Source organism: Orbicella franksi, chromosome 10, assembly GCF_964199315.1.
Source record: "Orbicella franksi chromosome 10, jaOrbFran1.1, whole genome shotgun sequence".
NCBI classification, from domain to species: domain Eukaryota; kingdom Metazoa; phylum Cnidaria; class Anthozoa; order Scleractinia; family Merulinidae; genus Orbicella; species Orbicella franksi.
In genome coordinates this window covers 23,181,296-23,204,265 of record NC_138154.1, presented here as the reverse complement: position 1 = coordinate 23,204,265, position 22,970 = coordinate 23,181,296, and the positions used below count along the sequence as shown (strand labels likewise).

The following is a 22,970-nucleotide window of genomic DNA, read 5'->3' as shown; positions in this document are numbered from 1 at the left end:
ATGAAAGAGACAATTGTGATCGGTTCTGTAAGAACACACCTATTTCGTCTTCAAAATATCGTAGTTGTAGTGAGGCATGAAACTAAACAAAAATGTTTCCACTGACTAATTAAATAAATTTATAAAGGCATTGTAGCCTTCTTCAGCAACAATAGAAAACGGCGTTCAGATGTAAATGAGATACTTTTAAGAACGGGCCTATTTGAATGATCACAAAAGATGGTGGTTAAACAGAGATGTAAGGTGTTTTTCCTATTGTCATGTATGACTTCAACACATCTACTTTAATGCAAATAAGACTACAACACGTACAAACTGCAAAAGTATACAAGTTTTCAATCAAAGCATCCGACCCTGCCCAGTTATAGTAGAACTAATTGTTGCTGTCTGAGCAGAGTGACAGAGGACACCTCCAACATTAAGCGCAAACGAAAGTTAATGATCAAACTTTAAAAGAAATGTAAATTTTTCCATCGAAAGAAGCTAGTCATGGGTTTGGTGAGATGCCAGGGGAGTTGGACACGGTTCGAAATGCAGCTTGGGTAAATATTGCACCACGTTTCAGTTGACGTGAGCCCTCGTGCTGTTCGGATCTCTGTTCAGGCGACTTAAAATCTGTGAAAAGCGGAATTTCTCTCGTATTTTCCATTTCAACGCCAGACTTCCAACGTTATTCTGCTCCACATTTGTTTGGGTTACCTTACCAACACGTGCTGATTGACTAAGGCAGTAAAACCGTGCTTTTTGCCGTTCGATTATGTCCATGCACCATCGATCGATCAATCCTGCGGACGCCGATGGATCTTCGCCGATATTTTCTCTATATATTTTGCTTCTTTGTAACGTATATGTCAATGCTTAGATACTGCATGTTACTTACATTTATGGCTCAAAAGTTGTCCTTTATTACTTTACACGGAACTCAAGAGAACGGTATTTGTCAGACCTGGCCTTATGTCAACTTTTGGTCAGTGTATCGTTGCCTGAGATTTAGTGCATTTCATTTCTCGCACTCTTTCATTTAATAAATCCATTTAACACGGGTTCAGAACCGGTTCAAGGGAGTGAAACTACCGTGGTGGGATAATCTGTAAAACAACCAACAAAGGAAGTCATTGAAAGTGGACTACATCATGAACCACCCCGAGAGTCAACCTGCAGGCAGCACAGTAAGAAGGCTTGGAAAATAAATCTAGTAACTGCAGTTATATGTACATTTATGTTCCACAAAAACTAATTCAGTTAGACACTTTACCTCAGATCACTTCTGTTTGTAAAGTGATATTTCAGGTAATCGCTAAAATAATGATTGGAAATACAATCAAGCACGTCACAACAAACTTGGGGATGGGGGGTTACCTATACAATGAGGATTTTACGTTTATATGTTAAATGTAGGTAAGCTTGAGAACTGGTGGCAGTCACACTGCTCAGATTGACAAAATAATGTCTATTATGGTGGAAAAGAAGTTAAGACTACACAGCCAGACCACACCAAATGACTGTTCACTTCTCTTGTAAATGAGAGTCCTGGTCTGTCTTTGAAGAGGGTAGAGCATCGAAAAGCAATTTAAAGCTGGCAAATCCCCAAGAAAGCAAACGGTGATCATATGGCCATATTCTAGCCCCATTTTTACAAAGCAGTAAATTCTAAATCTTAGTATAGTTAAAATCAGTGGCGGATCTAGGGGAGCCCTCCCCCCCTTATTTTGGGTAAAAAAAAAATATCGCAGAGGGAAGAAAAGTCGCAAGGTAAGAAAAAAAAACCCTCCCCTTCCTTGGCTCAAAGTCGTGATCCGCCACTGAAAATATATAAAAAAAGAGACAATTGGAACATGCTGTCCATCACTTTACCTGTATTTCATGCAGGGTTCAAAATTGATTTTTATGTCCAGTTGTACCTAAGAATGGCCTTTTGTCCCTGACATTAGTCCAATTCCGGTGTTATGTCATCTCAGAATGAAAACATTGTAATGCAATGTTTCATTACCGGCCGTACACTGGAGTCAAATCATTTTTGCTTCACATTAAGTCCATAGACTCAGGACAGAATAGTGCTTGCTATTCACCTCCGAGCCAGCCAACTAGAATGCGCAGAAAGTTCTATTCGCTTGTGTGGTATAGACTAAAGATCGATGATTTTAAGATTTTCACAGTAATTGAAAGAAATATTGACTATTGTGTAGTGTTTATCTCGATTTTTTGAAATATTGCCTCGAAAAATCAGGCTGTCCTGAAAACATCCATCAACTATCCTATAATTCTAGGCAACCCAAACTAGCACTGATTTCAAACCTGGCCTTGTGCCAATATGAGATAAGTACTATGTACACGGGTAAGAGAGATGGCAAAAAAAAAAGCGAAGTAAACGGGTTAAGCTAAAGAACGAATTTAGCCTTGACGATAAGCAAGTTTCAGGGGCATTTCTTTTGCCAGTGAAGGTTGCTAATGAACCGTATATACGGTCGTTTCAGTACAAAGTGTTGAATTCTGTTCTGTTTACTAATGACCGCCTGTGTAAAATAGGATACGTTTCTAATCCCAACTGCACCTTCTGTCATCAGCTATCAGAAACGATATCCCATATTTTGTTCGGTTGTTCTTTTTCAAATTCTTTTTGGCATGAGGTTAATGAAAAAATTTTGAGTAAAATCAAGAGTTGCAGAAGCCTCTCGCTTACATATTGCGATGTTATTGTTGGGTCTTAGGAGGAGGAGATGGATATATTTAATTATATAGTAATTTTAGGAAAATCTTTCTTGTGGACTTGTCGATGTAAAGAAATATTACCTTCCTTGAATCACTTTTTAAGAATTTTGGTAATCAAATATGAAACTGAAAAACATATATACTTCAAATTGAATAAAATGGATTTGTTTAAAGAAAAGTGGAAGATTTTTGAGGAAACAATTTTATCTAATAATTAAAGTCAGAAAACGCTACCATTAAGGAAAATCGTTAAGTTAAATAAGTATGTAGAAAAGAATTTACATTATCTATTTTCATAACTAATTCAATAGGGTGTCATTGTTAAATTTTGTAACCAAACTTTATTCATTCTTCAGTAAATTAATTGTTGAAAAAATAATTGCAATTGATGTAATTGTGGAAATAAATAAATTAAAAGAAAAAACTGTAATTCAAAAGACAGAGAGAGAGAGAGAGAGGAGAGAGAGAGAGAGAGAGAGAGAGAGAGAGAGAGAGAGAGAGAGAGAGAGAGAGAGAGAGAGAGATGGCAGCGACCAAATAATTCCGTAGTGCAGAAACAGAACAATCCAGAGCAATCTTCCTGATTAAAAAAATATTATAAACATCTTCCAGATTGAAACTAGCAGTCAAGAAATGAACAAAAGAATACTGCATTAAACAACCTAATACGCTAATAATTTGGAGCAAAATTTTCCAAAACATGAAATTAAATCATCTAAAGATTCAAAGCTGTTTCTTCGCAAAGGGAAACTCATCAGGCTCATAAACCATACTCAAAGCTACTTTGTAAAGAGAGCATATCAACAGGGACTATCTCGTTTCCTTTCACAGCTCCTGGTCATAAAACCGGTTATGAATTAATAACCACCAAAGAAATCAGTTCTTTGATCAGTTATGTAAACTCTGACCCTTGTTGAAAACAAGAATTGCAAGAAATATTGACCTATGTGTACAAGAATATTAACCTGATTGTATTGAACCCGATATATGCGCGTGAAAAAATCAAGAACACAGAAACAACAAAGGAATTTCTTGAACTGAATATATAAATGATTTCATATTTTGCCTCATAGGCAGGTGCGGTGGCCTCATGGTTAGTGCGCTCGTCTCCGGATCGAGCGGTCCGGGTTCGAGCCCTGGCCGGGGACATTGTGTTGTGTTCTTAGGCAAGACACTTTACTCTCACAGTGCCTCTCTCCACCCAGGTGTATAAATGGGTACCGGCGAACGTAATGCTGGGGGTAACCCTGCGATGGACTAGCATCCCATCCAGGGGGGAGTAGAAATACTCCTAGTCGCTTCATGCTACAGAAACCGGGATAAGCTCCGGCCTGATGGGCCACTTGACTCGCATGCAGACTTTACCTTTACCTCATAATATAGTCTAAGAGACAACTGATCCCTGGATTACCTGTAAAAAATCATTGTACTAATTTCCAACAACAACATCAAATTAGGCTAAAATCATAATGGAAAGAATGAAACACCAATTTTCTCCACACTTCTTAAGATATATATTGATATCTTGGCTTCTGGCGTAAGAAAATAACTTTTAAACTAGCGTCTACCTTCGCTCTATTTGACGGCTGGTTTTCAATGAAATCAGCAAATCAAGGTGTCATTGCTATGTTATTTACTCTAAAATTCACCCATTTTTAAACTCAAATAGCCCAAAACGTTAGGGGTGCTATGGGGCGCTTTCCCAAGAAAGTATAATATATGAATCGAACATTAAATTCATGAGATTTTCGGCTTCTAGCTTTCAACCATCTTTATACAGAACGCGACTGAATCAACCCACTACGGTTGCTCGAAAACAAGACGCCATTTTGGAATATAGCACTTAAGGGCAACGTTATTCCTAGTTATCCAGCGAATATATCGCAACAAAAGGTCCATACAGTAGCCTTAATCACTTCCCTTTTTGTGAAGTGCTCAACAGTTCGTTTGCTGCTACTTTATGGGTAAAATCGCTGAAAAACAACACACTATGCTTCCCTTTGCACTCGAGTCGAGGGACCGTGTCCAGAGAGAGCGAGGCCTCTCATTGGTCAATGGCACCTCCCATACTACATTTCGGACCGTGTCCAATTTCCTCTGGTGAGATGCACAGGCCTTCAGGCTGGGGTTTCGACGGGTAGGTAAGAGTCTTAAGCCCCCCAGTTTCAGAAATTGAAATTTTTCGGGAAAAACGCTCATGATTCGGGCATCAGAACTTCGGGATTGAAGGCTTATTTCTCTTACGTTTGCTTTGCAAGAACGTAAATAAGGACAAACGACATGAGGGATCCTAATCCAGACAACTGTTTTAGAAAAACCATATATCAGTTAAATGAAAATCGACGATGTCAATATTATTTCCATTATAGATTTCCCATCAACAAGGCGATGGCTGTCTATAGAGGTCATAGAGTATAACTCGCTATTTGTGGAATTATAACAGTTTCGTTAGACATAAAGAAATGTGATCGTTTTTGTTTTTACTGCAATTTGATTGCTTTTGTATCCCGTTTATAATACTCACGCATTCGAGCATTGCGCATGTTTTTTTTTTTCACGCCTCGTCGCCCAAGTCCGCACGCCCGCACCAATAATGGAAAGTTTTTGTAGTGTAATTTAAATATTTGCTTGCGAATAGGATTTTTATGTTTTTCCCTGACAATCTAATCTTAAATTATCTTGTTGCGTTACGGGTTGCGTGTCAACATCCGGGCATGTGCCGAGAGGTCATGGGGCTATATCAAAGGATGTCCCCTCTAGGGGCATGCATTACCATTGCACAGTCAATTGCCGTCGTGTCAGTCAATTCTTTGACTCACTGGGGAAGGAGTGTTTTTCCCTTCCCAACCCTGCCCTAGTTTGTCCTCTCAGCAAATTCTGGGTTGTTGTTTTGCAGTTTCGTTTTTGAGTGCCGTCACCTTTACTGGGCCAGAAAAATATTTAATTTTGTTCCTTGTAACTTGATCATGATCTCAAAACATAATTTTATTAAAGCAGCTATGGGCCTTTGTTCATAGCAATTTAATTTCAACAATGGTTTGTTCTGATATCATGTTGGGGCCCAGCAAACAATCTTCAGGATATGAAGCACTGGTTTATGTGTAGATGGGACGAAGGGGAAAAACATAAAGGAACATTTTTGATCAGTACGTTTGGCGATATCAGTCATTGACATTCATTTTTGTTTCCTTTTCTAGTTACTTTTGCAACTATCATCATTGTGATTTATGACGCCGATTTGTTTGGTCTAAATGCGTTTCAATTTTGATTGGCATTTTTCTTGGAAGAATTGTTACTTATAGTTGCGTGGTAGATTTCATTTCATTTCAAGTGATAGACTTTGCTTTTTCCTACGTTACAGCGGACAGAAATCTGAAACATCAATGAAGAATTGTAATACCATAAACACAGAACAAACAGATTCTGATTTTATTTCTTGAAGTATAGTCTATGCTGGGTTGGGGATTAAGGTCATTGTCTTAAACGCCTTAGCATTGTGTATCTTCATCAAGACCAGGTCACTCAGAACTCGAAAGCACGTGATGGTTATCAATTTTGTTGTCGCAGACCTTTTGTTTGGAGCTTTCTTACCATTTTTGTTGATCTACATACTTAAAACTCCTTTATACCTTACTTAACGGGCCATATTTTGACTACTTTTTCGAAATCAGGCTCTCTTATTACTCTTGTTGTCATTGCCTTGGAACGAATGCACGCAGTTATCTGGCCAATATACGACACCAAGGTATGGACAAAGTCTACAAAATAGCCCTTGTCGTTATTTGGATTTTATCGGCTGCTTAAACAACAATTCTGGCGATAGACGAACCTTTATTTCATTGCCTTTTAACGTCAATGGTGATCACATGAGCGACCTTCACGATAGTTGTTTGTAGATATCATTTCGAGGGAGAAAGCGACGTCAACTGGGAATTGCTGCAGTCAGGCAGGATAGTACCTTAGCAGTTACTCTGCTTATGGTAACAGGTTTTTCGTCTTTAGCTGGGCTATTCTCGCGTTTTATCTATATATTATCAAATGGAGATATGCATGCAAACATTGTTACAAGCAATCTCCGACAGTTCTCAGATTTACCGTCGCAGCTCGTATAAACCCTTCAATCGCTGATCAACCCAGTTATTTATTCCTCGGCACTGCGCGCGTTTAGAGCTAGCTTGAGAGTAAGGTCACTACGAGATTCGGGGACTCGTGAGTCAAGAAGCTATCCAGGAAAAGACAAACGACAACAGAAACTGAAATGGCCAGTGCTTCACTAAAGACTTGAGTATAATTAGTGGGTTAACTATTCGCCAAACAGGGAACTTCCTGTTGCTTTTAATCTCGATCGCTAATCGACTAAGATACACGTGGAAACAACATGGTACTGGCAATGGTATCAGATGCTCCTCTACATCAGGATCAAGACAGCTAGTAAATGAAGACAAGCTAGCTGAACCGAAAGGTAACTTGCAATACAATAACAGTATATTTGATTAGAGTTGACATAAAAAAAAATAAAAAAAATAAAAAAAATAACCTAAAGTTATTCTACTTACTAAATACAATTCGTTTGATTAATTAATAAACAAAACTAGACTTAAAGGATAACAAATGCATGAACTGAAAACTTATCGTGTATTTATTTATTCTTTTCTGTCTATAAAATGTACGTTTTTTGTAACCATGAGTACAAATGATTTACAAATATATCGTGATTTGCTGGAAAGCAGATCAATTATTTGCCGAAAATGAAGGCCGAGGCAAATAATTGATCTGCGAGACACTGACAAATGACGATATTTTGCGATAACCGAGTTCAATAAATGCTATTTTATTCGATCACAAATTTGTTGTCTTATTTAGATCACTCTCTGACAGTTCAGGGGAGCAATGTGCCATTTTTGACTAGAGATCATGGTTACAATTACGCACGACTAGACTTATATTTGCAGCAACAAAATTTGGATTCTGTCAACTCTGGTGACGGCAGCTGCAACGTTACAATGGAATGGATTTTGGCAGATCGGAAACTTTGCTCCCCTTTTATTACCAGTCGTCATCGCCGGGATAATTTTCACTGCAATTACATGTTACGTGTGCATCTGGATAACAGTTCGACGAAGAAGACAACACAGACTTGCTGCCTCAGCAAAACAGGATAAAGCCCTGGCTGTGACCCTCTTATTTGTTGGAGGGGCCTTCTTAATCACGTGGGGCATTTCGATATTGTATGTGTCCATTGCTCGGGTCTGCAAAAATTGCTACCAGCTACAGGTTACAGCCATCAGAGAAGTAATGCTCCTGTTTGCTGTACAGTCATTGGTCAATCCGGTTATTTACCGCTTTCTACTGCCATCGATTAAAGATAGTTTGAAAGCAGGAATTAAAGAAATGGTAGGTTCATAGGCTACTCAAACAAGAGAACAGGTTCGTTAAAGAAAAATAATAGTTGAAACTGAAATGCACTCTACCTCGGAAATTGAGGCCATTAATTAATTTCTCCAAAATACCATAGTTTAGTCAGGCATGATCAGTGGTATTGAACTGAGACTAAGAAAAAGAAAATGGCGCCACGGGCTAATAAGAAAAATTAAAAACCATGGGACGTTTCGATTTAAATTCTGTAAACTTCTTCAGAAGATGTAAATGATATGCTTTTAAGAACGGACCTTAATAAAATACAGATTATGTGGGGATATTCTGTCACTCACTCAAAGAGCAGAATCAAGAAACGCCTTAAATGGTTGGAGAAACCTCGGTGAGGTTTCTAGCCTCGGTACCTTTTCGGATTCCTCGATTTTAAATTCTTAACAAGAGTTAAACATGTCAAATTTGCCTAAGTATTTTAAAATGTCCTTTCTTCATGGTGGGTGCTTGGCTTGATTAGGCACCCGCCCTAACAGAAATTATGAGGCATTTGGGTGAGTTTCCTGGCTAATGTAATCCTTTATTGCTACGTAACTTCCAATGCAAGACTGCGAAACCACAGGCAGCCCAAACAAGCGGCGTGCCTCTTTGTATGTTCGAAGTATAAAGAAATGTATGGGAATATTAAAGAGTCTTAATATCGTAAACTGATGTCGAATAATGTCCATGTTAAAGCTCAAAATAAACGTAAATCTACATCAGTTGTTGTGTATTGTCATTTCTGCGGCTCAAAATGGCGAATTTGAGCGATTTGGTGGGTTTTGCGTTGACTGTTACTACACGTTATTTCGAGCTTTAACATGGACATTACTTGATATCAGTTTACGATGGTTAAGATTCTTTAATATTCCCATACATTTCTTTATATTTCGAACATACCAACAGACATGCCGCTTGTATGGACCCCCTGTGGCGAAACAATCGTTCATTCCACCTGACACATTCCACCGGTTTTTTTTTTTTTTTTTTTTTGGTTAATAGACAGTTACAGGGATGCATGCCACTGATGACCTATACCTTTACACTTTATGTTTTTTGCCGCCTCGGAACTGCTTCCACCCTTGGCACTGCTGCACTACTGTTACCATATTTGCGCTTGAGGCAAGTTTCACGAAAGAGCTCTGTATAAGAAGCCTTTTACCTCTGTTCTTAATAAAGTTCTCGTGCAAAACGTCAGATGAAAAATGAATTTCTCTCACGACAATGAACGTGCATTTGAAACTCATTTTGCAAAATGACTCGTTTTCACAAATTGCCAAAGGCAGCACGGAAATGAGCAATTATTGTTCGAATTAACTGCTTACTAGTAATGTTGCCCAGTGGTATTTTTACCTCCAGTCGTTGATCCTGACGGACTGAGGTCGCTGACTTCCAATCGGCTAAACGACAGCAAGACGGGAGGAGCTTCAACCCAGCTGGTATTTTCTAGCTGACAGCTGCGATTGTCTTTCTCGAATTTTCCCTTTACAAGCAAAGATATTTCTCAATGTCTTCCGGAACTCAGGCATTCGATAACTGTATATTATTGGATTTACCAAAGAGTTCGCCAACCGACAAATCTGTCCTGCCAAATATGCATCTCCTTCCTTTTTCCCTGTCATGGTGCGAAGAACATTAGTTACTCCATGCGGAATCCAAGTGATCACTGACAATAATGTGACAATAAAAAGAGTTTTTGCCAGTTTCTTGTTTTGTTGCCGACGATTTATCGCTAATCTCGGATCGTCTTTTGTGGAATAAATGAATATTGTTAAGTAGTCAACAGAAATAATTATCAAGCAAGTAGCTGTAAAGGTTGATATAACCACAGGTTGAAGTATATAGTCAAGTGAAAGGTAAGAAAAAATGGAATATGTTGTTATGATAAGCATTGCTGAAACAATCCAGGTTGCTCCAATGAAGTAGAAGTAGGTTGATGTTTTCGTGGTGCGGTGACGTAAAGGACTTACGATGGCATAAAGCCTTTGTAAAGCAATGAGAACTAAAAACGACAGTGATTCGATGCCACAAGTTGCGTCTACTAAATTTGTCTTTTCAGATATCTGACACACGTTATTTCTTATGGGGAGACACACAATATCATTAATGACACCAACACCAACCATCAGATCAGCGACGGAGAGGTTTATCAAAAGATAGCTAGTTCGCTTCAGCGTTGATCTTTGTTTCCAAAAAACAACGATGCTGATGGTATTTCCCACAATTATTGCTAAGCTTTCAAGAGAGAAGACAGTCTCGAGAGAATTAACTCTGTGTTCGTAAAGCTCTCTGCCATTTTTTTCTCCTCAGGTGAATGCTAAATCCTGAAGAAAATCGCTAGGAAATCCGCCAGAAATGCTCACCACTTGTGACTCATTAACACACTCACAACATTAACTAGTCTTAGCAGCCGCTCACCACTGCAAACTAGTTGATTTGTACATCTGCGTTTTCACCGAAGCGGCCAGAGTCATAAGCTTTAAGTTTCTCATCTCATTGAGGAAATTGCGCTATAGTGTGTTAAATGAACACAAACCGGCACCAATGGTAGATTCTAAGGGTTTTCAATTAACGACTGAGAAAATTGCTTCATTGTGATTGTCAGTGAGCCAGCCCGTGATGTATCTTTAGTTTTTAATTTGCACTGCTGTGGAAATTAAAGCGCGAGCGTTCGTAATTTTCTTGGTCATGTAATAAATGAGTTATCGCGCGTATGAAAGCTCGAGCAATTGCAATTAAAAATCTACTTGCGATTCTTTAAAATTGCACTTGCCTAAGGGTAGTGCAATTTTTGGAGAATTTTCAAATTTCACTTATAGTGTTAATCCTTAATTGCACTCGCATTCTTACGATTACCTATATTGATAACGAGATTATTTCCATTCGGTTTAAGCATTTTCCAAACACAGCTGCTGATGTAACTTCAACTTGGCTGTCTTATAATATATAGAGAGTGTACAGGATATTTCTATTTGAACCGAGAGTACAAAAATATGTTCTTTATTTTGTCCAGAATAAGTTAATTGAGTGTGAATTCAAGACTCTTTTAATGCCAAGCTGATGTAGTTGCAGTTGCATTGGGTTTTGGTTCAAAATTAATTTTGCTCAAAAATATGTGCTGACATTGATCTTCTCTATGTAAATAATGCTTCTGTTTAATAATAAATAAGTTACCTGCCTTATTTCTTTGCTACTTATAAATAAACTTTCAGCCAGAACTTAAGAAAGAAAGATTTGGTTTTAAAAGCCAAGATTTATGTTGATTGCAACTAAACACTGTTGAGAGATACCAGTGGTTGTTTCTTCGGTAAACATGACGATGAGGTGTAGTGTCTTGTTTTTAACTCTAGGTAAGTCTACCTCCGAATAACTTAATTTGTATACTTTTGTTGTGCAGGGGCAGCTGTTCTGGGAGGCCACTGTTACACAAGATATGATTTCTTTAAGAACTCTCACTTTACTAATCCTCGGAAAAGAACAGAACAATGATTGACCATGAGGAGCTGTCATTTGAGAACGGAGACGACAATGAACCTCTGGTACTGTAACACCGATATCATTTTTTCCTGGTAGCTCTGAGAGCTCCGTGATTGTCATCTTTAATTTTTTTTTTAAGTGATATTGGGGTGACCAACAGCTTCTCAGTCCTGCTCGGGGAAAATCTATCAACAATGATTTTGAGTCCGTAATGCGCACTCTCGAAAGTTTACTTGCGCTTTTGTTGTGCTTCATGATATGTACGACGTCTCAAAATGTGACATTTCGCTACTACTTACATCAGTGTAGCAAATTTAATGTTTCGTGTCAACCACCGTTGGACAGTTGTTTATACAGTTTTATTTATTCCCATTACGCTAGATTACAAGTCACAACCGTACACCACCTGTGTATATAGCGTAGGCTAATCTAGGCATGCGTTGTAATTTATAATGATACATAAAGTCACAATAAAAAAGGAAGAATAAAATTATATCATCAAACACATAAGCAAGTACAATGAGTCGAACTAGTGAAAAGTAAGACTAATGATGAAAAGAAATAAGAAAAGGGAAAGTTGTAATACAGTCACAGGATACAATAATTATGGGTATTCAATATCAAGACTAGCGAATGGGCGTCAATATAATCATCCTCAATCTCAAACACTGTGAGTAGCAATTTATGTATTAATAAGGAATGCGAAGCAGATACCAATCATGTGTTTTACGCGACAACTCAGTGGCTATATACACTCTTACAGTAAACAGATCTAGTATAAATGTTACAGAATATTCTTAATGTTCGTTTGTTGCACATTTTAAACATTTTTATACTAGTCATGTTGAAGTATTTTATTAGTATTTTTAACTGCCTGGTAACTAATGCAAGTTTTTAGTAATTTCTAATATCTATCTATCTATCTATCTATCTATCTATCTATCTATCTATCTATCTATCTATCTATCTATCTATCTATCTATCTATCTATCTATCTATCTGTCTGTCTATATATATATTGTGTCCCCAATTAGCGGCTATCGCGCTGGACGTATTTGACATGTAATAAAATTTCTTACTTTACTTGCTTATCTACTCACTTCCTTCCTTCCTTCCTTCCTTCCTTCCTTCCTTCCTTCCTTCATTCCTTCATTCCTTATTTTTTCACTAAATTACTAAATTATTAACTTCCTTACTTGCTCGTTTGCTTGCTTCCTTCCTGTCTTTTACTTAGATAAATAGGCCCCGTTCGCCACCGATGACACGAAATCATACTCCCGCGGATACAATAATAAGTATATGTAATAGGACTACATGCTGTCCAATTTGGAAATAATTGGATAGAAAAATTCCGAGGACAGCCAAAATTGGACGAGGTCGCAGGCCAAGTTTAATTTGGCTGTCAGAGGAATTTTTTGAATCCAATTATTTCCCAATTGGACAAACATGTAGTCCTTTTACTTATTAATTATATAGCTCGTGAGGTAATACAGCTTTGCAAGGAAAACTACAGTAACTGTCTCTGAAGAAAAACAGACTGGGCCCTCGATCTTCCGAAACTTGGGAAAGCTTCGAAAATAACCGGTGATCTTTGAAGATCGCCGGAGATTGTCACAAGTCTTCGGAAATCCTGGGAAGTGTGATCTTCGGGTGATCTTCGGAAGTCTTTGGAATTGTTCGGGTGATCTTAGGAAATCTTCGAAAATCTTCGGGAGTGTTCGGGTGAACTTCGGAAATCTTCGGAAGGTTTCGTGTGGCCTTCGATAATCTTCGGAAGGTCAATAGCTTAATTTCATTGGCTGAGACAAAGTGTCCTATTTTTTCCCAAATTGGACAGTTTTCAAAAATTAAAGGATAATAGCTGTGCTGACAATACTGGATTAACTGACTGCTATATAATTATAACAACAACAACAACAACAGCAATAATAATAGTAATAATAATAATAATAATAATAATAATAATAATAATAATCCAAAATCTAAGAAAACAAAAATATCATAAAGAGTTACTCTTAATAAATTTGGTAAAAAGGAAGGTCTTGAGTCTTGTAAAGTAAACGATCATAAACATGTGTTTTATCGATGCTATAACTTCGGCACTTGTTTCTGATGTTAATGAAGCATGTTAGGAGACGCAGCGATGGCGTTGACATTTCTTAGTGCGAAAATTCGATTCTCTCGTTTCTTAAAGGAAGCTTTCGTCAGTAAACCTCTATACTCGGGAATTCGGAAGCAGTAAACTATCGGATTTATAAACGAGTTAGCCAAGCGAAAAATCTGCCCGGTACGATACAAATCTCCCTTCTTGGTGCCATTCAGGATGTAGGACCCTATGTAGCGGTAAGCATTGATAACTGCATGGGGAAACCAAGTCATCACTGACAAGCTGGTAACGATGAAAAGAGTTTTGGCAAGGCTCCTGCTTTGCCTACGTTGACGCTGCTGCATCCCTGGAGCTTCTCTCTTAGTATAGATGAATATTACTGAATATGCAACGCAAATAATTATTAAGCCTATTATTTGTAAAAGCGATAAAAACACAGGCTGTACTGAAAGGTTGATAGAGAAGTGAAACAAAAGTGGGTATATAATCAAGAAAAGCAGTGCTGATAACACCCACCCTGCTGAAATAAAATAGAAGTACGTTGACGTTTTCGTCCCACGTTGTCGTAAGGGAGAAAGGACTGCAAAGAGTCTTTCTAAAGAAATGAGAACCAGAAATATCAGCGAAGCCATCGCAAAACTTGAGTCAACTAAAATTGTTTTCTGGATGATGTTGCATCCTTGGCTGTTTAGCGGAAGACACACAACATCGTCAATTGCACAAACACCAACCATGAAATCAGCAGCCGAGAGGTTAATCAAAAGATAGCGAGTTCTTTTGAGTTTTGATCTTTGTTTCCAAAACACAGCAATGGCGACAACATTTCCAACAATGATCACGAAGCATTCCACAGCGAAAGCTAGCGTCCATAGAATTACTTCAAAAGTGAGGTCTTCTGCCATATAAGTTTGGATGTCTCTGCAAGAGGGAAAATTACGTTGTTTATTTTTGTGAGGCCTGTTCTCTCCAATTCAACTCTTCAGTAGGTGGAAGACTATAACGGGTCGTTGCATGCAAGTTAGTTAAACCATGCCGAACTCTAGCCAACTTATTTCTGCTTCAGCTTGATCTTTATGCTGATTACAAACTCAGTTTTCTAAATTGGTGCGGCAAAAACGAGTTTTTTCATTTTAGTTTAGCTGTGACCTTGAATATCCAGCTTTTTTTTTCTTCCAGACACTAATGACAACTTTAATATGCTAAAAATAATTTGTAAAGAAAATTAGACCGAATTGTGTGTTAGGCTTTGGCATTTTGCAAACACACCTGTTTTCGTTACTAAGCAACATTTGTGGTGAAATATTAAAGAGTGGAGCTTGTGCATGCAAGCACTATACCCCACAGAAAGTGATCCAAACTGTACTCTATGAAAAGCAGACGTTTGTCTGGCAACTCCCTCCAGCGTAAATTAAACAAATGACGCAATAAGAGCTAACCTCTGCAAGGATATCAGTTTTGATAATAGCCGTTTAATTTTTTTTTTCCAAGTTTGAGTAAAAGTATGCACTCGACATGAACTGCTCATTCTACTGTGAGTGAATATTACAATCATGATGTTGAAAGAGAAAATAATTAGGGACCTTACGAATGTACGAAGACGACACCGAGGAAGACGCCTGTTAATTAAGGCTGATTTTCACTAGCGCATAAGCATATAGTGATATCGTCTTTTATTGCTAAATTTCCCTAAAAAAGGGTGCTAATAATATACGTCACTCAAGCTGAATGCGCTAGTCAGTGAAAACCAAACATTAAAAAGCGTGTAGTATTTATATGTTAATTCAGAATTTCGTAGTTATCTAGATCGATTTAGAGTGTCTGTCGGTATAAAAGGGTGAAAATTATTAACGTCTTAATGAGTCACTTATGCTTATCCACTAATAAAAACCAACCTTTACAAAAGCGTGTTTATACAGTCAAACCTCCGGTTGCGACCACCTCACGTAAGCGACCACCTCTCCTCAGCGACTAGTTTCCCAAATTACCCTATTTAATATATATATATATATATATATATATATATATATATATATATATATATATATTGCCGCGGCTAATCGTCGTCGCAAAGTACAGCAACGACGCAGCTCAACAAGGTCGAACCGAAAGCATACATTTAAGGATCGAGAACCTGAAAAACCATACCCTATCCCGCGGCACATACCTATATAGCCCATATATAGGAGTATTCCCCCCCCCTCCGGGAAAATGTCTTTTGTTGTTAACCTCCCGTAAGCAACCACTCGACGGATGATAGAGCGGAAATTGGATAATAAGGTGTTGTCACATTATCGTATTCCTGAAGAAATGAAAATTTCAAAATGGGAAGTACCGGACTTTTTCTTTTTCAATTAACTTTGGACATGAATAAAACATTTAAAACATGGGCAATTAAGTCTCTGCAGTTACCATTTGCTAATGAGGTAAAATTTTGACCCAATATGGTCTAATGGTCAATAAGCGACCACCTCCCGCAAAAGGACCATGGTCGCTTACGAGGAGGTTCGACTGCATTACAAGTAGAAATACGAAACTGATAAGCCGTTCTGCAAAATGCTGAGAAATTGGTTATTTCAAGTTCTTGTTTTGCAAAAGACAGCAGTTAAATGTACAAAGGTGCTTAATGAGCGTGCTGATCCATTGTTCTGCTCATTAAGCCTTTTGTCTGGTGACCTTCTCGTTGCCGTTGCCGTCGTGTTTTGAGTGAGGTCCATATTAACAAGGATCATGGTGTCTCATGCATACATTTGATATGAGCAGCTTTGTTCAAAACGCGAATAAAAACGCTTCATATATATATCCTTTAACGTTTGACTGCATAAATATTAATGTTTCTAACTACATGTGCCTCACACATTTCTAGTAGAAATAATAAGAAAGAAAACTTAGAGCAAATAAATATTTGGTCGTAAACAGTACCTGACTCCAATGTGACTTTCCAGCTCGAAATACACCCGGTAAACCAACGTGCAAGGTATAAACCCTACTAAGAATCCGACAAAGTTCTCCAGTAGGCCGGCTCAGCAAAAGGTAACCTATTTGCCCTGTTTGTAATACTCTTAAATACGAGAGCTTATCAGTGGTTAGTAGTGTTAAGTGCATAACATATTTGACTAATTGACTGAGACAATTTATTACTTCAGTATGATTGGCTGAGAGGAGGTCAATTTATTTTAATTTGCACCGCGGTGTAAATTAATACAGGTGCGTTCGTAATTTTCTCGGTCATATCACAAATGAGTAATACAATAAAAGCTGGAGCAGTTAAGAATCTATACTACTCGTTATATTTAAAATTTTTTTCAAATTTCTCTTGCGTAAAGGCTCGTGCAAGTTTGGGAGAATTTTCAAAATGTCACTTGCGATGTCTATCCTTAATTGCACTCGCATTCATAAGATCTGATTGCCAATGCTAATACGACTTATTTTACAGCTGTGCGATCCTTATCACGCCGCAGAGATATGATGTATTAAACTTAGTCTCAATCTTCCCATCGATGCACAAGGCACAAATACACCGTTTTCGATATATTTAAAATTCAGCTTGGCAGTGAGGTTTAGATGACTCAAACAAGGGAGACTGAATGACCATGTTTCTCCATTTATTTTGTTTGTGTCCTCTAATCCTCATTATCAAGCTGAATTTTAATATATCGAAAGTGGCCTATTGGGTCCACCTAGAGGTCAACCACCCAGCTTCTGGTAAAACTGGGCAACGATGCTCTTCGAGAAGACCGCTTTACATTTTAATTTTTTTTTTTTGTGCGGTGTGACAATAAAAGTGCTGCTCAATCGTTTTGTACTTGTCTTGCTTCCTTGCATTCATTACTGTACACGATGATTTATGCATTTAACTTTACAAATTCTATTGCCATTAATATTTCCTTGGTATTCCAAGGCAGTCATGAGTAAGAATTCTTTTCACTGCTTTATGAAAGGAATAAATATTATAGAAGTAAAAAACTGGCATGAAAAACGACTTGAGATACAAGAGAATTCTAATGATATAGAAAAACATTGCAGAAACAGGAATACAAAATCCACAGAACTTATTATATGTGAGAAATAAATAGGGTAAGGCCCATGTCAAAATGTAAACAGTACATGACTTCATCATGGACCTTCTGACTTTCTTGTCTTCATCCCGATCACTCTCTCGCTCCTTGCCACATAATTGTGAAACCATGACAACGATACACGTGACAACCATGACAAGCACAGAAACACTAATAACGCCAGCTGCCACGTAAAAGTAAAATAGGAAGGGAATATAATCCAACAGGCATGCCAAGTTTACGGCTGCTGCGCACCCAGCCATAACAGTCGAGCCCGCGATGACCAGGAAGAAGTTGCGTCTTCTGGGATGGCCCGCGTATCGTGTCGGGGGCCTAAACGTCGAGCACAATCCTTGTATGGATAGACCCACGAGAATGCAGGCTGACCCGAGACCAGAGGCGCAGTCGGACGCTTCGTAAATATAAAAGCCATAGCTGGGCCAGCGACTCATGTTGTACAGGAAGGTTGGAATTGACACCAGTCCTACTGCAAGGTCAGCACAGGCCAAGTAACCAAGGAAGTGCCGCCGACGAGGGAGGAGAGGTTTTGTTGTAGAGAAGGCTCGCACTATGAGATAGTTCAAAGTCAAAATGGCGAGACTGACGATGGAGTAACAGACTAACAAGATTATCACCTGGTACGTTTCCATGGCTGGATCTTGGTTGAACTTGCTTGTGGGAGGTTGACGAGTTGTGCTGGCCTCTGTTGAATTCATGCTGAAACCCAGCAAGAAGATATTAGAAATACGTAGATTTCTTTGCACGAAAATATCGTAAGAAAATTGAGATCATGATAATCCCCCGAGGAAAAAAAAAACCGAGTTCGGAACCTTAAGGTATTTACAGATAATTACAAAAGAAACGTTATATCGGAACAGTCTTTCTTGAAGTTCATATGGGACGACTTCCCGAGTCTGAAAATTTAAGGTGGGTCAAGAAATTAACCTATACATTGCAATAAATGTCACATTATGGTTAATACGTGTTTGAAGTCTAGAGTTGTTAAATTAACAGCTACAGTAACAACCTCTCAAGAATAAGAAATCTTGTCAAAATTGGCAAAGAGATAAATTTGATTAAACTTAATAAACCCTCCTCAAAGTCAGATTTATTACTAATGTTAATTGAATATTGTAAGATGTATTTTAAGTCGGTTATACGTTGGTCGACAAAACATAGACCTTATAATTATCACGGTTAATGAAGCCATCTTGTCGAGAACTTGTACCCGTCTGAAGATCATTGGACACCCACCTTATCACGGTTTTGGAAACCTACCTTGACGGGAACTTGTCCGCAGCTTACAAGTTCGCGCCACTTCGTTGAAAAGAATCATGAACAAATGTATGGAAAATTAAAAACGAGGTGGGACGCTTTCTAGCACAGCTAAACCCCTCAAATGTGGTCAGTGCAATCCTTTGCCAAGTATTCTAACTTTGCAGTTTATTAATTGTTCATAATGCGATATTTAAGAATTTTCTTTGCCATCTGATTCCCACAAAAGCACTGAAATTTTTTGCGTGTGCTGCCAACCCCTCGCGATGGCTTCTAAAACCGTGACCAGGTCTATTAGTCTTTCGCAAATTAAAGAATAAATATTCAGTCTGAAGTGCGAACACGTAGTTTGTTGTCCTGTAACTAAAAAGACGACGGAAAATTTCCAGAAGGAAAATCATACGAGTTGCGCTAAAGTAAAGTCCTCTTCAGTTTGACTTCCTATCTCTTGTTCCAAAATTGCTTTCCTGCTATATTCTCACTTTTGGCGAAAGTATTGTGCCAACTCCAGCGTGGCGGGCTGAATGCCGTGAATTTACATTGTAGGTAGCTACGGAGATCAATGCCACTGGCGTAAAAACGTGTTTCATTATAAACTGAGTTCTCCACAACATTTCCAGTTGGTAAATGAAACAAAGACTTCATAGTAAGGTATATCATAGAAGTGGAAAACATTACTTCCATTCAAAGTATAGGTCCTCGAGGTTAATAAAGCTCAGTTTGCGCTAAAGTTCTCGAACAAAAGAAAAATAAAAAGAATATAGAAGACAATTAAGTAACCACGCAGTCAACAACAAAATTCATTATATTTTAAAAGAAACATCAGTTGTATGACAGTATGTTTGGAAGAAAATGCTTTGTGGAGTATACTTGTTAATAGGAATCCGGAAAACTTCCTGCTTCGAATAAAAACAAAATGAGCTGTTATTATATTGTCAAACTACTCGCTCTCAGGAAATACACAACTTTATCATCGAGATTTTACCGACAGGTTTGTCTATTTTTGTTTTCCCCGAAGGAAGATATTAAATTATAGGTGTTATATGCCAAGAATCCGAAAGCTTGCGGATAAATCCGTTGTTTTTGTGCAGTCTCGCGTTTAGTGTTTTTATTGTAAGACAACTGCAGACGCGAAATGAAATCGTAGACCATAAAATTAAGCCAAGCTTTTAAGTCAAACTTTCAAAAAAATAATAAACGTATGGAACTAAATTAAATTGTTATGTCTTACAATTGTTGATCGCTTTCATTCTTTCAAAATAGGTTGGAAACTCGGCAAAATTTTATTACGCGATGTTACTCGCCACTGACTAAAACTCGGCAACAGCACAATTCCCCACTTTGCAATCACCTTCGATTCCATGAGATTAATGAAAAATTCATTGTATTTCCAACCCTCGCTGATTAAGTCAATTACTATGAGTGTGGCTTTGCAGTCATGTGAATGGCAAGTGGAAACTTAATGGTACTTTCTGCAGGAAAACGACTATCAGATATAAATCAAGGGAACTTGAAAATTATCTCAGGCTTCAAAAAATTAGAGATTCATATTTCGTTATTGCGATTTGATCCAAACAATTTTAATTCCATAAACCCAATATAATAAAGAATTAATTAGACAGGTTTTAAAATTTGTTTGCTTTCAGATCAAAGAAATTTGACAAATACAGATGAGTCGAGAATCTATTCTTAAATTAGTGTATACATTTTCCTTGAAAATTTCTTCACAACTTGGAAACACCCGAATAATTAAAGAAATACTACTAATAGCAAACCTGACTACAAAAAAGTATCTAAAATTTTGCGTGATCGAGCGCTGCGCGACAGTTATTTTTCCCGACGGTATTTGGAATGTCTACAATTGACCATGTCTGGGATTAGGCAGCAAGCAATGGTTATTCTTCGAGTTTTGACAGTCTGACGGCGAAAACCGTCTCAATCTCTGAATCTGGAATTTCTAAGATAGAAAAGGTCTCAGAATCAGCTTCGAAAACCTCAAACCATGATATTTTCCCCTGAATATACAGTACAGGTCATGCATTTAAAATAACTATTTAGATGTCTTGGCCCGGCTCTCGGCGAGTGTCGCATTTTTTACCATTCCATACCCCTATAAATCATTCAATAAGCTATCCAGTGGAACAGCACTTACTTGAATTCTGAAAAGATCAGATTAGATTTTCAGTAAAGTGGTTGCAATGTTGTCTATCCACTCTGGTCTCCGAACGATTTGAAGCTTCTGCACAGTTGATGTATTAGCCAGCCTGAAGTTGATGAACTTCAAGGATTAAATAGAGTTGCTAATTTACATTGACGCTGCTGATGTTTATTTGCATATTACTGAGGTTAAACCTTGACTTTTGTTTTCAGCTCCGCAATATTTACACGATCTTTTGTCTTTCGCATCTCAAGCGATGTGGTTGGTCAGCTGGATCTATCTGAGTATTACAATTAAGATTGAAAAGCTGGTGGAATGCGTTTGTTATATTTATGTAGTTCACATTATACTTCGTTACACCGTTCACCAGGTATTGATTCTCTTTTAGTTAACTGGAATTTTCAAAATCTAGATACAGTCTTCCACTTTCAGCAACATTCTAGAGAAGTTTTCGTCTTCCCGCAAATTAACTTCAAACATAATATAAGCAGCAAAGCACTTCCACCACAAATTTGTTCCAGAAGTTTTTTTCTATTTTTTTTTTTTGGCTTGAAATTTATATTAGTGTTCACGTTGCTTTGTTTTCAGTATCACAATAACACAACGGGGGGGAAAGGAGGAGTTTGTTATATTTTTGTTTTGTTACACTTACATTCACTACCAAATTAATTCCATGATTCCATGTAACCTCTACTTCGTTTGTCAACAGATTCAATTCTTGCCAGGTTGGATGTTTCTTTTTCTTTTCAGCCACGTCAGCGTTTTTTAAGGGTTTTCATTAACGTGTAAATTCTACCGAAAGCTAATGTATGGAAAACTGAAAACAAACCCATCTATCAATAAATCATTTTATTTTGATTAACAAATATTGAAAATAATTGACATGGTGGTCAGAATTTTGGAATGAAGCGCGAACTTGGCAAAAGCGTAAAACCCTATAGCTCGCCCATGCAAGTTAGAATGACAGGAACGGAAGCAATCACGTGATCTAAAGCCATCAGGATCTGGGTAATGTACAACCCCCGCCTCCCCTTCTCCCGGAAAACCTGGTTTCGAGAAGGAACTATTATCTCCGGCAGCCGAGACGTCATGCTAGATACACCTCTTCAGTCTGTCCACAGAGCCTCTATTGTGTCTTCAGTTCGTCGAGATCGCAAGAGAGTATTACCGCAGGGGATTTGAAAATGCCAGAACGCAAGTGGGGGGCTCTGGGGAAAGACAAACATTTTGCACCCACTTATCGACCGGTCTCGCGCTCCTCGCTCGCTCGCTCGCAATCGCGCACCCCCGCATAGCTCGCGTACTTGAAAGGAATTTGGATTCTCGTTAATCCAGTCACTAACGGGTCACAAAAATCTGGCCGTATTAACGGGGTGGCCGTAATAAAGGGGTTATTTAAAAAAGAAAATTACTGATTGAGCTTTTGTTGGGGCCAGAATAGTGTGGCCGTAATAACGAGGTAGCCGTATTAAAGGGGTGCTGGTAAGGTGGGATTTCAATGTACTCGTAGCAAAATTTAAATGCATGTGGGCAGACAAACCTCCACAATACCGTCTCAACCCCCTCCAAAAAGTTGTTCAGTGACAATTTTTGTACTCGATTATTAAATTAATTCGAAAGCTATTTTTTGTTAATTTATTCTTCGCCGTATTTCGAAGTATTTGCCCGTCTTCGTTAAAGCAAAACAAGCGAATGCTTTCTGGGGCAATCTTAAATGAAGAAAGTACCCAGTGGTGGTCCCTTGGTTTCTGTACAAGTAGAATATAATTTACTGCACTTTAAA

At 38.1% G+C, this 22,970-nt stretch overlaps 1 protein-coding gene and 2 pseudogenes across 1 annotated transcript; 1 reads left to right on the top strand and 2 right to left on the bottom strand.

Annotated features, from left to right (window-relative positions):
* Positions 1 to 7,087: 7,087 nt before the first annotated feature.
* Positions 7,088 to 8,205, top strand: LOC145501756 (uncharacterized; annotated as a pseudogene).
* Positions 8,206 to 9,367: 1,162 nt separating this feature from the next.
* On the bottom strand, positions 9,368 to 10,491 carry LOC145500670 (adenosine receptor A3-like; annotated as a pseudogene).
* A 7,082-nt stretch (positions 10,492 to 17,573) lies between these two features.
* LOC145501755 (uncharacterized) lies at positions 17,574 to 18,625 on the bottom strand. Its single transcript, XM_081481150.1, has one exon. It carries the CDS (start codon positions 18,468 to 18,470, stop codon positions 17,574 to 17,576), a length of 897 nt encoding a protein of 298 aa, XP_081337276.1. The 5' UTR covers positions 18,471 to 18,625.
* Positions 18,626 to 22,970: the final 4,345 nt, after the last annotated feature.

Excerpts from the sequence above, each read along its gene's own strand:
- LOC145501755 (XM_081481150.1), bottom strand. The coding sequence starts at position 18,470 with ATGAATTCAACAGAGGCCAGCACAACTCGTCAACCTCCCACAAGCAAG.